At 36.9% G+C, this 14,574-nt stretch overlaps 2 protein-coding genes across 2 annotated transcripts in view; one reads left to right on the forward strand and one right to left on the reverse strand.

Annotated features, from left to right (window-relative positions):
* Positions 1-14,574, reverse strand: part of C33H7orf50 (chromosome 33 C7orf50 homolog) — a 135,132-nt gene that overhangs the window by 97,584 nt on the left and 22,974 nt on the right. The gene's annotated exons all lie outside the window — the stretch shown is intronic.
* Positions 3,151-12,050, forward strand: LOC126034184 (uncharacterized). The gene is made up of 2 exons (XM_049791615.1): positions 3,151-3,313; positions 10,117-12,050. The coding sequence occupies exon 2, from the start codon at positions 10,163-10,165 to the stop codon at positions 11,180-11,182; it is 1,020 nt and encodes a 339-aa protein (XP_049647572.1). The 5' UTR covers positions 3,151-3,313; positions 10,117-10,162; the 3' UTR covers positions 11,183-12,050.

A 14,574-nucleotide genomic window follows, 5' to 3' on the forward strand; every position in this document is an offset into this window, starting at 1 on the left:
AGATGGCTAGTGGAATTCTATGTGGTATCATCCAATCCTTAAATACTGTCACAGCATCTCACAATTATTTAAATTCTGCAACTTTTACCTTTCCTGCCTCTGCCCTATCCAGAACATCATTATCATACATCAACCTTTTCCACTGAGAGCATGTATACTAATACATACTAATCACCATGAAATAAATCCATAAATCACTAATAAACATAATAGTAAAATTATGCATCATCCCCAACACAGTCCCTTAAACGCCATTTTTTGCAGTTTTATGAAACGTTTCTACAACGAAACAGTAGACTGTTTGCCGCTGTCCTCACATGACTTGCACCCTGTGATCGTTTAAGTAAATTAACTAAACTGTTTTATTGTTTAAGGAAAGACACAGCTGGTCACACAACAGCAATATCTTGCTTTGCTTTTAGTAACGCATTAACTGTGACAATAACAGCACAGTGAGCTGCTGCCAAAACCACACCATATAGCTGTTAAGATACCTCAGACTAAGTTTTGTCTGTTTCCACAGAGGAGGCAGAATGGCAGCTATCAAGATGGGAATCAGCACGGTCTAAACAGAATAAAGAATCCAGAGTTGGGAAACCTTGATTTTCTAACCTCTATTTCTCCTCTGGCTTCCAATTTATTCCATCCACTTTGAAGAACACATTTCTCAGTAACCACGTTTCTCTCCCTGTAAAACAGGGGTACTTTCACACATTCTGGAATTGTAACGTGCTACTTGTTCCTGATTCAAAGTATGATAAATGTTCTCGCCCTCTAAATACCACTGAATAATGAGGCTTAATACAGATTTCAGTCAAAGTATGATACAATGTTTGTAAATGTGAATATAATCTTGAAGATGGGAACTCTCTCTAAGCTTATTTTTTCCTTTTAAAGATGGGAGGCATAAGAAATAGCTTTCCTCTTTTTGCTTTTCTGGTTCTATTAATATAATTTTTCTCATTAGAGGGTAAGTTCCCTGGGAGCTCTCTGCTTTACTACACCTTGCATTGTCACAAAGGAGGTGGCTCAATAACAGGAAGCGAGTCTTACCACTGCTGTGGTTAAGAGTTTATCTTCACTTCAGTTACTCCTTGCTCACTGATTGCTAATTAACTCAGAAAAATTTAAACCTTTGTAAAGAGTGGTTTGAATATTCCTTAAACTTTTGGTGCAGCCATTGATTTGCTTTTATTTTACTAACAATCACAGAGGGCACAGCCAGATAACCTTGTGTACATCCACCCAATGCAACTTCAAAAAAAGGACAAAACCCAGCTGTTTGCTGGTGGCCCTCAGCCAAGAAATAATTTTACTCCCTCCCTGCCCCCCAGCAGAGCCATGGTTATCAATCAAGTGTCTATTCAGCCCACTTCAGTGGAAAGTACAGCAACAAACCGACGCCGTAACTGTTTAGCATTGCCTCACGTGCACACTTCATCCATTCTGGAAGCTAAAAAGTCAAGTTAGTATCTACCAGTTAATGACCAAATACTTTCTGAAATTTTACTGCAATTTCAAAAACAATCGTTGGACTATGCTTACGTAGTTTAGTGTGCTCTCTGCACAGCCCTAAGTCCTAGAAAGAATAAGGTGACACTTCAAATTTGCATCTTTCATGAAAAATCAACAGAAAAAAAAAGTATCACCTGACTTGCATACGATTACAATGTGTATTTTTAATTCACCATTCTTAACTATGAGAAATTAATACCAACAAAATAAACCTGGATTTGGGTACACCTCAAAAGTGAATGGTATATACAAAACACACACACTACACTGCCAGCTTTATCCAATTTTTTCAGTAACAGTTTGCAGGAATTACTGTAAATAAAACAATCTACGGACTCCAACAAACTACTATGCTAGGAGGATCAAAACCAAAGTCAGTATGGGAATTACAGTATTCTGAATAACATGTGTAAGCGCATTGGAAACCACATTTCAGAGAGCCACTGAGCTACAGCAGAGCTGTTTTGGAGCCCAGCTGCTTCACAAAGAACACGCACCTTCAGCCTGAAAGCAGAAATGTCTCTGGGCCACTGCGGCAACCCAAGATCCTCCACGTGCATCTCTTGTTTCAAAAAAAGTATTTGGAGCAGTAATGCTAAACTTCAGGGGGAAATGTAGACCTAATGCTGAAATATTTTCTCCAGGTAACCCACAACTCCAATTTTGAAATCTGGACTCACACATTTGTCTTATTTCATTTCTTTGAAGCATTTTGGCTCTTTCCACATATTTTTCAGTGAAGCTTGTTAAAGTGCAACAAGTTAGTTGCTGTGAAAACAGAGGACTGATCAAACACTGCTCACAAGTTACCTTCTCAACCTATGAAAGTCACTGCAGATTATTAAAAGATTACAATAAAAATTGTTCTTCCCCATGTGCTGGTATGAGAAAACATGATGCTACCAATGCATTCCAGACAGCAAGGCTGCATGCACTAAAAAAAAAAAAAAAAAAAAAACAAACCCAAAAACCAACAAACATGAGCAAACCCTTTCTTGCTCATTTATATCTGAGGTTTTAAGAACACTATTCAACATAGTCACTAAGAAAACTGACGCTGAGCCAGACCCAAAACATACTACAGACTCAAAATCCTGTCTTTTAACACCTCATGGTCATTGCAGAGCATCTGGAAAAATAATTTATTGCATATGTACAATACTGGGAGCGCTCTAAGTGCCAAGACCCATGGAAAAATAGAAATATACCCTATTTTTAAGAAGGGATCCTAATATTTTTGACATGCACTACTTTTGTGTCGAGTTTTTGTCTTATTAAGCAAGGGGCCTTGCTTGGTATTTATTCAACAGGCTGTTCCTTTCCTAGACCTCTAGCAGTTAAAACAGCACACTAGAAAAAAATGTAATTGCAAAGGCTGGCCAATACGCGTAGGATTACTTCATGAACAGGGAAAAAAAATCCACTGGATGGCCTCACATACTTAGAAATGGCAGGGATAAACACTACTTTTCTGTTCTAAAATATCTCACTGCAGAGGATAATTTGAACTTTAAAGTCACATGATGAAACCATAGGTTTGCTAAACATGCAACGTGTATGGTTTGAATGACTTAAACCAAGTTCCTGTTTCCTTTACAGAACTGTATGTTTTTGTAGTCAGCGAGCGTCTGGATTTTTCATCTTGATGTACGGCAGCTAAAGAAGTTACTGTAATATATACACCCAGCTTTCTACATAAATAAAAAGCGCTATATGCTCCAAACAATAATTGTATTTCATCTGACTATTCACGGTGAAGTCTCAGCCCATTGTATCTGTGGAGCGTTTTCTTGAAAAGGTAAGTGCTTTATATTACTTTGAAAATGCAATGTTTTATTCATCACAAGAGGCTCAAATTGTGAAGCTAAGGCTATAATTTAAAGTTTTTAGTTACCCGTTCTTTAACAACATTTGAAGTACACAAAGTAAAATACTGTATCTGGGAAACATCCTCAGAAAGTTGAAATTTATAAAAAAGCTGAAATTTATAATAAAGGTGAGCATTAAACAGAGTAAATGTGAAGACTGTTTTCTGGTAAGTACTTAACTCCCATTGAACTGATGATAGCTAGATGATGAAATACTGGTCAGTGGTCTGGACAAAAGACTCCAACCATTGCCTAAGAGCAATCTTTTAAAGGATGGACATTGTTGGATAATCCTAACCACACTGCAGGAATTGTATAGGACAGGAAACACGTCAGCTACGCTGCTTGGAGATTATGTTCAGTTACTGCCGATTCATTTATATTCTGGAAAAGTAAAAATAAAAGCTTTCGGTTTCTCAGAAACGGGTAGTTTTTCAGAAGTTAAGGGTAGGATTTCTTAAATCTTTACAACTGCAAATACTTGCTCACGTGTAGGAATTTTGACATTACAAGAAAGATGAATATAGTATTTTACATTTCAGTCTTTCATATACAGCAAGCTGCCCCCATCTTTTAACTTGGCAGACATACTACAAACAGAAAGGACAATTTCACCCCCCAAATTATATGCAGTGTTTTCATGGGTCGATGCAGGACACATCCACCAAGAGCAGAGTTTCACAAGCAATATTATGCATATTGCTTTATGACTGGATGAAAGAATATTTTCCTTCTAAAGGCTGGTGACAGAACGCAGAAAGTCTGCCCTGCCAAACCTTTTATAGAGGAAGAGTTCTGGCTGCCAGGGAGAAACTCCCCATTTTAGGAGCTCTTCTTTCTAGACTTGAAATAAACAAAAGTTTCCTTGAAACCAAGCTCTCCATTTGCAAGAGGTAACCATCAAAGTGGGGATGGGGGACCAAAAGCAAGGAAATCTTAGAGACTAGGTGCTCTCGGTACTGAAAGTAGTCTTTTCACAACTTGCTGTTTTTAAACTGCCTGCTGAACACTATGCTCATTTGCTCAGCTCCATCTGTTGGAAGTGAAGGATAATGTTATCTGCTGTGCTTCAGAAAGTAAAAATGAAATGTATTTGCTTCAACTGCTGACACAAAAGGCAGAGTGGATGATAGTGGGGAAACAGGGCCAGAAAAAGAAAAAAAAAGAACCAAGAAAAAAGTGGGGCCACATGAAGTTAAGGATTCATGTTTGAATGATAGTCAATTAAAACAAAGTGAGGACGAGCAAAGGTAAAAAAAGGGACAAAATATTGGAACATGACAATACAGAAAAAGATAACGCAAGTAGCATATTGCAAATTTCCCTCATTAATTAATCTTAGGAGAAACAGGAATAGGCCTGGCTTCTGCCATAGCTTCAATACATGTGAGCTTTGACACACTATATATTACTCTCAGTTACCAGTGAGTAAATAGAAATAACAAAGTCAGTTTATGTCATAGTATGTTGTGAGAAAAAGAAAATTAATTCAGGTCTTGAGGTGTTTGCACTCTAAGCTGGCAGATTCCACTAAAAGAGTAAAGGACTCAAGCTCCCCCACCAAGCACAGCATAAACATTACATGCAGTTTGAAATAAAATTTATGTCCCTGCAGTAAATCCAAGAACCAGCAAGAACTGAGGGAATACCAGATTTTCTCACAGCAGAGGAAAATGACATAATAAATTCCTTATTTTTTTTATGATGGAAACTCAAAGTATTTTGACAAAAAATGTGGTTGGCTGCATGGAGATTATGAAATAAAAGATGTGAGAAATAAACAACTCTCCGGGGGTCTGCTGCTCCCATGGAACATATCTTTTTATTTTAAATTAAATTAGTACTACCAAAAGTCTATAAAAATTTGCAAATATGTTCATCTTACTACAGCAAAAGTTGTGAGCTCCTTCATCCCATTATTATTCTAAGCATACATTTACTTTAGTGTAAGGAATGAACGTAACACTTTGGGAATGTTTTAAAACTGTAAAGGCTTACAATTTCTAAGAGTTGCTTTACATGACAGATGAGCACCTTACAGTCATAAGACTTTCTAAAGCTATCCATTCTGATGTAAACAAATGTATAGAGAGGTTATGCCATCTGTGACTATATTCAATCAAGCAGCTGCAGAGGCTGCAAAGAAGTCAGGCTTTTCTGACTGGGTTCAATTTATAATCTCAGCTAGAAAACCCTAATGCAGTGACTTCATGAGGTGATAAGCAATACATCTTGTAAAGTGCTATATATCCTCAAGTTTCACTGAAATAGCTATGAAGAGACAAAACGTTGCAAAAAAAAATTAGATTGTAGGATAAGATCATAAGTCAGAAAGATATATCTAGGTGGTATGACCATGTTAGAGAGAAGAATGTACATGTATTAGCTTGTACAATGTATTAGGCATATTTGATTGCAGCCACCTGCACATGAGCCTTTTCTACCACAATCTGAACTCAAAATTGCCATTTGTTCTCTTTCAAATACTTAGTGAGACACCAGAACCTAATAAGAAAATAGTCTGACATTATCATTGTGATTTATTTTTTTTTAAAGCAGAATAAAAACTTCTAGGAATAATTGGGGGGGGGGGGGGGGGGGGGGAAATAATGTCTACAGCATTAACTTTAATCTTATTTGCCAAACCAAAAATATTTCAGAATGAGCTACAAACTGCTAGCAGATATTTTTTCTTCTGTGATGAACATTTTACTGAATTCAAGCAAGCATTATGCTCATACTGGCTAACCATAGCATAGCTGCAAACAGCTTGTTTTGTTTAAATTTTGTTTGTGTGGGTAACCTTAAGGTGATTTTCTGGAAGTTCCCTTTAAAACAGCACACATAGAAATTTTTCCCTAAGTCAGAATTTTAATACTTACACTGATTATAATCATACACATAAAGTTGCACTGTTATTTCCCCCCAAGTGAGTACGATAATTCTAGATTGAATAGCTTTTCTTCAGTTTAAATCTCTCCCCAGATGAGGCAAGTTAAAAGACACACACTTAAGTTAGAATAACAATGTCTACGTGGAGAGCAAGAGTGACATTAACATTGTTATTATTTAACAGTAATGTTAAATAATGATCTGTAGTTATAAACAAGAGTTGTAACCCAACTGAAACTATTCCAGGCATTCCTTGACACCTGTGACAAATGAGGCCTAAACACATCGGTAGCATCTCTATCATACTGTGCTGGTCCATCGTTAAATATCACAACATGCAAACTGGCAGGTACAGAAAGAGAAACCAAGATGATGCACTTACTTACACAGCACGTTGCAACTACAGGAATATGCTGCATTAAGTCTAATGGTCCTTACTTTGTCTTAAATGCCCAAAGAGTAGCTAAATAAAATAAAAAAATACCTTGCTATGGTTAAAGATGAACCCAGTATCAGTACCAAGGCCAGATCCTGAGCAAATTTAACCAAGTTTTGGCATCTTGTTTTTCCTGTAGTTTGATGTAAGGCCATATGGTTTCCTGTGAAACCCTAAACTATGTCCTCTGTTTCCTTTGCAATTATGCTACCATAGAAGTCCAATGTTGCTAAGCTATTCTGAGATTCTCTGCAAGGACACCAAGCATGGTTAGTTGGCCCATCATGTAAAAGTTGTTGAGAAGATAATGGAGACTTTCACAATACCAGAACTAAATTCAAATGTTCAGCCCTGCAAAAGGCCTGACGGGACTAGAAGGTTACACTGGAGACTCTGGTGGAAGAGCTCAAAGTGTAAATATTTCTTAACCTCCTGAAACTACTGTGTAGGATGGTAACAACAAGCTTTCTGCAGATGCTCAAGTGGTCCCACATTCTCTTTCTCTATCCATCACAAAGTACCTGTCCTTCACCAGATTAAGCTTCAAACCTCTCTTCTAATAGAAGGCCAAAATTTTACTTACAGTTTCCTTCATTCTTGAGATTTCTCCTGAGTATTTAAGAGATCAATTGTAGAAGTTAGAATTTCATGGTCTTTAGATTTCCAGGAAACAAAGAGAAATCAAAGCAGCAGAAGGAAGCCAGAAGAAGTAAGTCTGTCAAGCTCCATGGCTGCAGCTGACTGAATAGCACAGTAGATCACTTTCAGCCACAGAGACAAAGGGAAGTAGAGAGTACTTGTGCTACTTCATTAATGAGAAATTCAAATATTCCCCCCCGCCCCAGTGTTTCAGTATTAAGCATGAAATGTAATTTAGAAATCAGACTGATCACCTTTATTTCAAGAGAGACACTTTGAAATTAAAATCTAGAAGGGGGAAATCACTAGTATGAAGAAATACAAAAGGCCAGCCAGTTGACTACAGTTGTCAGGTTTTGCATGTGTGGTTTGGGGTTTTTTTGTTTTTCTTTGTAATTATTCTCACTCTTCAATGTAAGCACTTTAGTACAAACTTGAGTCCTTCTTAGTGGTTCATACTAAAAATCAGCTGAACAGAAACAAAAGCTCTACTGCAAGCATTTAAGATACATTTCCTCAATTAACAGGACAACAATATTTCCTCCCAACACCTATCATCTTTGAAAAGATTGTCACTCCACTTTTCTTAAGAGTGGTCATATTTAACAATCTATTTTTAAGCTTCAAAATTATATTGACTCTTAATTTGCTTCAGAGACTTCCACCAGTTTTGCCCATCAATGCTTTCCTACATGGTGTACTCCAGCTCAGAGGTTAGAACACAGCCAGAGTTTGACCAGCCAGCTTTTCCCCTCCTGCAAGTGTACCTGTAGCACAAAAAAAAAATCTTGCCTCGGTGTGTCAGTCCTTCCTGTAGTGGAATCTCTCCAAAAATAACCTTTTCTAGAAAGGAAGAAACCGTGCCTTTAAAATAGGACAAAGAACAGTGCTGAATCAAAACATAACTCCACGGTTTTATATAAATGAAATTATAATTATATAGGATTATATATACACACTTAATCAAGCCACTTTGATAAGTCAACTTTTCTAATTAAAACCAGTATTAGAATTCCAATTTTGAGGAGAGATTAGAAATATCAGAAATATGAAGTAGTGTCAGAGGTAACAACCATAAATGAACTGTCAAACAGTATTAAGACACTGACTTATCTATAATGAACACTGGTTAAAAACATTAATGCATCTTTATGAACTTTTACCAATTTAAAGTTACTTTCACTTTAAGAGTTAACATCACCAGAATCCCTTTATGGAAAATGCATCATGTACAACTAAGTATATCAGTCTTGTTACTAATACAACTGTATAGAAACTTCTATAAGAACTCCACCGCTCTGTCTTTGCCTGATGTACTGTCTACGTACATTGCTTGTACAGACCAGCTTTGCACACAACAAAGTAAAACCACCAAACTCAAATCTAACACAAAACTTAAATCCTTGTGAATAAAGAAGGATATATTTTTTTTGCCAGAGAACAAAATTCTACGCTGTAAAAATGACTATGTATTTAACTTAGTCCAGTACTAAGGACCTTAATCAGACATTCAAAATTCATTAGGAATAGTGAATTCATTACCTTATGTTTAAAAATATTTATCCTTCGTAACTAAAACCCCAAAATATGTTATTTTCTGCATCAATCAGTACAAGGTACACAAAAGTTTTGTTTAGAAATTGAGTTAATTATGCTTTTAGGTGGTCTGTAAAATTTATATATCCGTATCTATTACACTCAAGTTTTTCATGAGTACATATTATGTTCTCCTACAAAGCTTTTTGGCTTAAAAAAAGGATCCTCCAAATGCTTATATAGTAGCAGAATTATTATATCAAAATATCATAGCGTCATTACAGCTCACAGCCTATCCATATTACTCTTAAAATTCCCTATTTTCAGGAATTTACAACTCAGCTATAGAAAAATGTCCCTTGCTAAAACTTTATCAATAGGCTTATAATGCACCAGTAATCATTTTCTCAAATTCGTGTATGCAGAAAAGCATTTTTTTTCAGTTTTATGCAACAGCTACATCTAAAAATGACAGTATTATTAATGTATAAAGATGTTTTAGTATGAAAGCAGTTTGTTCATAACAGTTCTTAAACATCCACATTAATTTTATATGGGCTCCTCAGTGCAGACTGCAGTTATGAAAGGCTTTTTTTCATAACAGAAAGGAAGCAAAACTAAAACAAAGAAAGGAATGTGACTCTTGCCTCATATTGTGATTATCTTTGCATTTTCCTCAATATGCGGTGTGAGCCCCGAGACTGTCAGCTGGGTTCAAATTATACAAAATTCCCAACCTTGCAACAGTACAGTGAAGCTATTTTGTGGCTCTAGCTGGAACCCACGCACAGGAGTTGCCCTGCGTACTGCCTTATCTTTTTTTGGCAAGATGGTGAGGAAAAGCGGCTCCGCTTAATCACAGAGCCATTTCCTTCCTCACCTGCTAAACAGCCAACTCTCCATTTATTCTACAGGCGACATGAGTGCACTGAATCCTGGCTGTTGTCTACAAAGCTGAGCTGCAGTTAAGTCCTGTCTGTATCAAGTGAGAAAAGGGGGTAGTGGTGAGAGCAGGAACCAGATAAAAAATAAAAAGGCAGATTTCTCCAGCTAAAAATATTTTGCAAGCTAGCTTAAAATTAACATGAACATAAAATCCACCCAAAAAAGTACTACATTTCTTCTGAACAAATGGTTCATACTCCTGGCTGCGCATAATATTTAACGCACAAATTAAAGACATTACAAACTGTACTTGAAAACCTGCTTCACCTTCCTTTTCCATTTCAGTTTCAAACTCCATTGAACAGGAAATAAGCACAGTGTAGAAGGAAGGATGACTTCTCACAACATGACATGGATCAGCTACCCAAGCAAGAACTTGGCTTTCATCTCCCCAGAAGAAATTGAAGCCTTCATAGCTTCTCAAAACATCATATCAAGACTTATGCACTGTTATATCGCCTTTTTTGTACCAACAGGATTAATAGCTGGCATATGTATTCTGATTGTTTTCATAAAGAATTATCTGCAGTACAAAGTGATAGAAAACTTAGACTTACTTCTTCTACACTTCACCATCAGCAATATTATAATGATTTTTTTATCATTTACTGTCATTACTAGACCTGACTACTTAAAAGCAACCCACTACACATGTAACGTGCTGTCATTTTTTTTCAACTTCAGTTATTTCAATTCTCAGTATGTTTTGATTTTGACGCTTCTCATACTATTACTCAAGAGATTTCCAGCAAGGACTGCTCTTAGCAAAGCAACGCAAAGACCCATATTGTGTGTTGGATTTGTACTTATATATGCCTTCTGTTTGTCACTGACTGAGGCAGTACTGGTTGGCACAGATAACTATCACTTGGAAACAGACTGCCAGTTAGATCCATTATTTGCATGGCCTGAATATGAGATCATTAAATTCACCTTTGGATTTGGAATCCCATCATTTCTTCAGATACTCTGTTTTACTGTTCTTTTCGCTAAAAAAGCGCCTGCTGAAGGTCCAGCCTTACAACAACACATTCGTACTTACCCTGCTGCGTACATTATAAGCATAACAATATTTATATGCCACCTATTTTATAACATTATGATTCTCTTCAGGACAACGCTCAAATTACAGAAGAGCATTGGAACTCCAAAGAATGAGCTTGTGATGAATATTGCAGAAATAGTGTTGTTCTGCGAGAGCTGTGTTAGTTTGGTATTTATACTTTGTTTTCATAAACCATGCAAGGATGAAATACTTAAAGTCATACAGAACTGCCGAAGGGAAAACACTGCCAACAATCACCTTGAAATACCAGTAACAACTATGACCCATGAAAGTGGGTCTCAGTAATACTTCCTGTTCTGAAGAACTGTCAATCCACTTTACTTTTGCTTTTGGTTTGGTTTTTTACTTTTTCAAAAAAGGATAATTGTTCCTTCTTTAGAACCCAAACTTGGGCTATCTTACAGCTAGCAGTGCTGGAAGAAAAAAAAAAAAAAAAAGACATTTAGTTCTAGTATTTGCAGTGATCTATGAGAAAACATGCAGGGTCTGGGGTTGTTTGGTTTTCGGTGGTGTGGTTTTTTTCCATATATATATTTAAATCATCTATTTTCTGCAAGTGTTACTTCAAAGCCAAGCAGAAAGAAAAGTACTGTTGCCATAGAGGTATGCTTTTGTAATAATATCAATTCACCAGCAAAGATGCAAACAAAAACAGCAGAAAGCAACTTTGAACAAAGGTAAAAATCTGCAGCCAAAGCATTTTCCCAGGTGTGCTTCCTCTTTTGACTTCTTACTTTACAAACTACTTATTTTTATAACATTGGTAAATTCCAGCAGCAACAGCAAAGTATGGCTTAAGACCCATTAGGATTCTGAAATAGTATGTGATACTGTAAGTCTGCTCTTACTTTTTTATATATTACATATATATACATGCACACAAACTGAGCATTTTTTCCCTTTTTCCATTTTCCTCTTCTACTTTTGTTTGAACCCCTAAGGTTTTTGTCTCAACTCTTGTGCCAAAAAAAAAAAGATTCAAATTAATGGAAACACTGGTCCATAAAGGAAAGCTTTGGGTTCTTTGTGAGGCACTGAACTGGAACGATCAACAGGATGGCTAATTAAAATTTTGTGCAAGAATGAAAGCTTTTTGTTAATGTACTCTCAGCTTCAAGTTTGCATTAAGACTTACAGCAATTATTGATTTAAGCCATTCTTGATGAGTTCATTCAGAAGTATGAAGGTGCATGCCTTGGAAGAGTCACATTCAATAATATACTAACTAAAATAAAACCAAAACAAAACGGGGGAAAAACAAACAAAACAAACAAACAAACAAACAGCACCAGAAAAGCCAGCCCAGAACGGTATAACTAAGGCATGTTTTTAAGAAGGCAACAAAAGCAGAGCCCCAGTTCCAAACTGAAATCAGGGCTCTGCTGGAGACAAGATAGGAGCATCATACAATTAGATGAGAATTCATAAATGGTGCAAAATGGGGAAAAAAATCTGAATCGGAGAATAAAACAGCTGTGATAGAAGTTCAGATGTAGCCCTGCAGAATCAGTAGCCAACGCAGGCCAAGATGTAGGTGCAGAGTTTTAAATGCTTGCTTTGAGCACATTGTTACTGTAACCGAATTTGGCCAGGAGCCATCTTACACATTTGGCTTCAGTTTCAGCTTTTCCTCTCATAGAGGTGGAGAGAACAGAAACAACAGGGAAGGCACAAAATTGTACTAGATCTTGGATAAATACATAGACTTAGATTGCAAAGTTATAAAAACACAGTGATGTGACATGGAAGGCTTCTGAGAAAAGCCACTTTAATGCTTAAATATGTGCCTTTGCATGACACCTGGATGCTAACGGAACTGCTAGATTTTTTTTGCAGTTCTGTGCTTTGGAAGGTCTTCCTGACGGGGTCCAGATTTGCGTGGATGGGTGGTGCAAATCAGCATGGGCTGCCTAAGACAGAGAAAAGTGAGCACTGATTGATCAAGAGGAACACCTTCCGCAAAACAACAGCCAAGTGCATAAATGGAAGAATAAAGGACATTTGTTCAATAATAATACAGTATGTAGATCTAGGATCTAGATATATGGATTTAGTCTTATACATCCAAGTCCTGAAGTTTATGGACCATGACTGTATCACATGCAGATAAAGGGCAATATGTAGACTATGACCATAAGGATCAACATTTCTGCAAGATGTAAAACTCAACTGGTAGGATGTCTGCATTGTATTATGTCAGCCTGTTTTCCAGTTCAATTTTATTCTGCTGCCAGCCTGAACAGATGGATTATTAAAGAACACTACATATAAACAGATCATTATAGAACCTGGTCAGAAAAGAAGTACATAGATAAGAATGATCTCTTTGGAGCCAATTTCATACTTGTGAAAGGATTCTCAGCTGGCATCAGAGGTTTTGTTTTGTACCTGAGAAGAGGGAGATTCAACAACATGGACCAAAGATCAGCCCTGCAGAAAGAAGTTTGAAGAGAAGAGTTGCAAGAGCTGTAGGTCGGTGAAAAAGCTGACAGACTGAGTGAAAGAGTGTGTCAGAAGATGCAAGCTGTTTATCCCAATTCAGACAGAGTATCATAGCTTCAGCTGCGCCACGGATAAGTAGGTTATCTTCTAGTACGGGAATTATGCACAAAGGATTCTACTTTATTCCCTGCTTCCATATATTTTATATTTGAGGATGAAAGAATAAATATTGTACTGTTTCTGAGTCCTGAGTTACTGTTAAAGGTGCCTAAAAGAAAACCTAGTCAGTAAATGTTGGCTCTAGTTAATGTTGGCTGGGACTTGGAAACTCGTCTAATGGTGAGTGAATCACAATAATGCACCTGTAAGGAGCCTGAAGGTTCAACATGGGTGGAAGGATGCCTCACGATACTCTCAGCACGGTACACAGCTAAAGCAGAACCATAACCAAATGTCTCAGAGAAATAAAACCTGCAGGGGCCTACTGTCAGGTCTAGGATTTGGGAACGAGTACGTCTTGTCAAGAATGAACTGCTTTGTACAAGTCTGTGAGTACTTCTGGGTATAGCTTCTGGCTGCCATCTGTGAAATCCGAGCGAATGTACTCTGGTCTATTCCCTCTCCACGGCTGCTGTCGTGGGAAAAAAACAGAGTATTTTCTGGATGGCTGGTTATATAGTCATAAAGGAATCTCAATGTACAATGAAAAGACTTTGTAACTGAATAGGAGAAAACAAAGGTAAATGGGAGAGAAGAGGTTGAAAAATGCAGAACAGTAATTCAGATAGTTATTAATATAACTTACAGTAATTCAGAAATGTTTTGTTAAATCGTTCTTGATAAGTTTATTCAGAGCTTACATTAAAATTCAGGACAAGGAATGTGCAGTTCTAGAGAAAATCTACTTGCATCCACCTAGATGGAATATGGTGGCAAATGCCCCTATGTGCAGTAGGGGAAGGAAGAGAAACAGTCCCCAAAATGCATTCTAAATAGTCTGATATGAGGAAGAAAAGAGCAGCTTTGGCTAAGATTAAAAGTAATAATTTTTAAATTATTAATAATTTGAAGTGTATTTTTAAGAACCAAATAAAATCTCCCTGCTCGGAGATTTTTTTTTTTCCCCCTATGCCAGCAACAGCTTTGTTGAACACTTACTTCTTCCAGGCTTCACCTAGTTTTGAACAGTATGTTCCAGCAGAAATAGAGCATATATTTTTATAGGCATGCTGTCA

Source organism: Accipiter gentilis, chromosome 33 (genome assembly GCF_929443795.1).
Source record: "Accipiter gentilis chromosome 33, bAccGen1.1, whole genome shotgun sequence".
NCBI classification, from domain to species: Eukaryota; Metazoa; Chordata; class Aves; order Accipitriformes; family Accipitridae; genus Astur; species Astur gentilis.

Excerpts from the sequence above, each read along its gene's own strand:
- LOC126034184 (XM_049791615.1), top strand. The coding sequence starts at position 10,163 with ATGACTTCTCACAACATGACATGGATCAGCTACCCAAGCAAGAACTTG.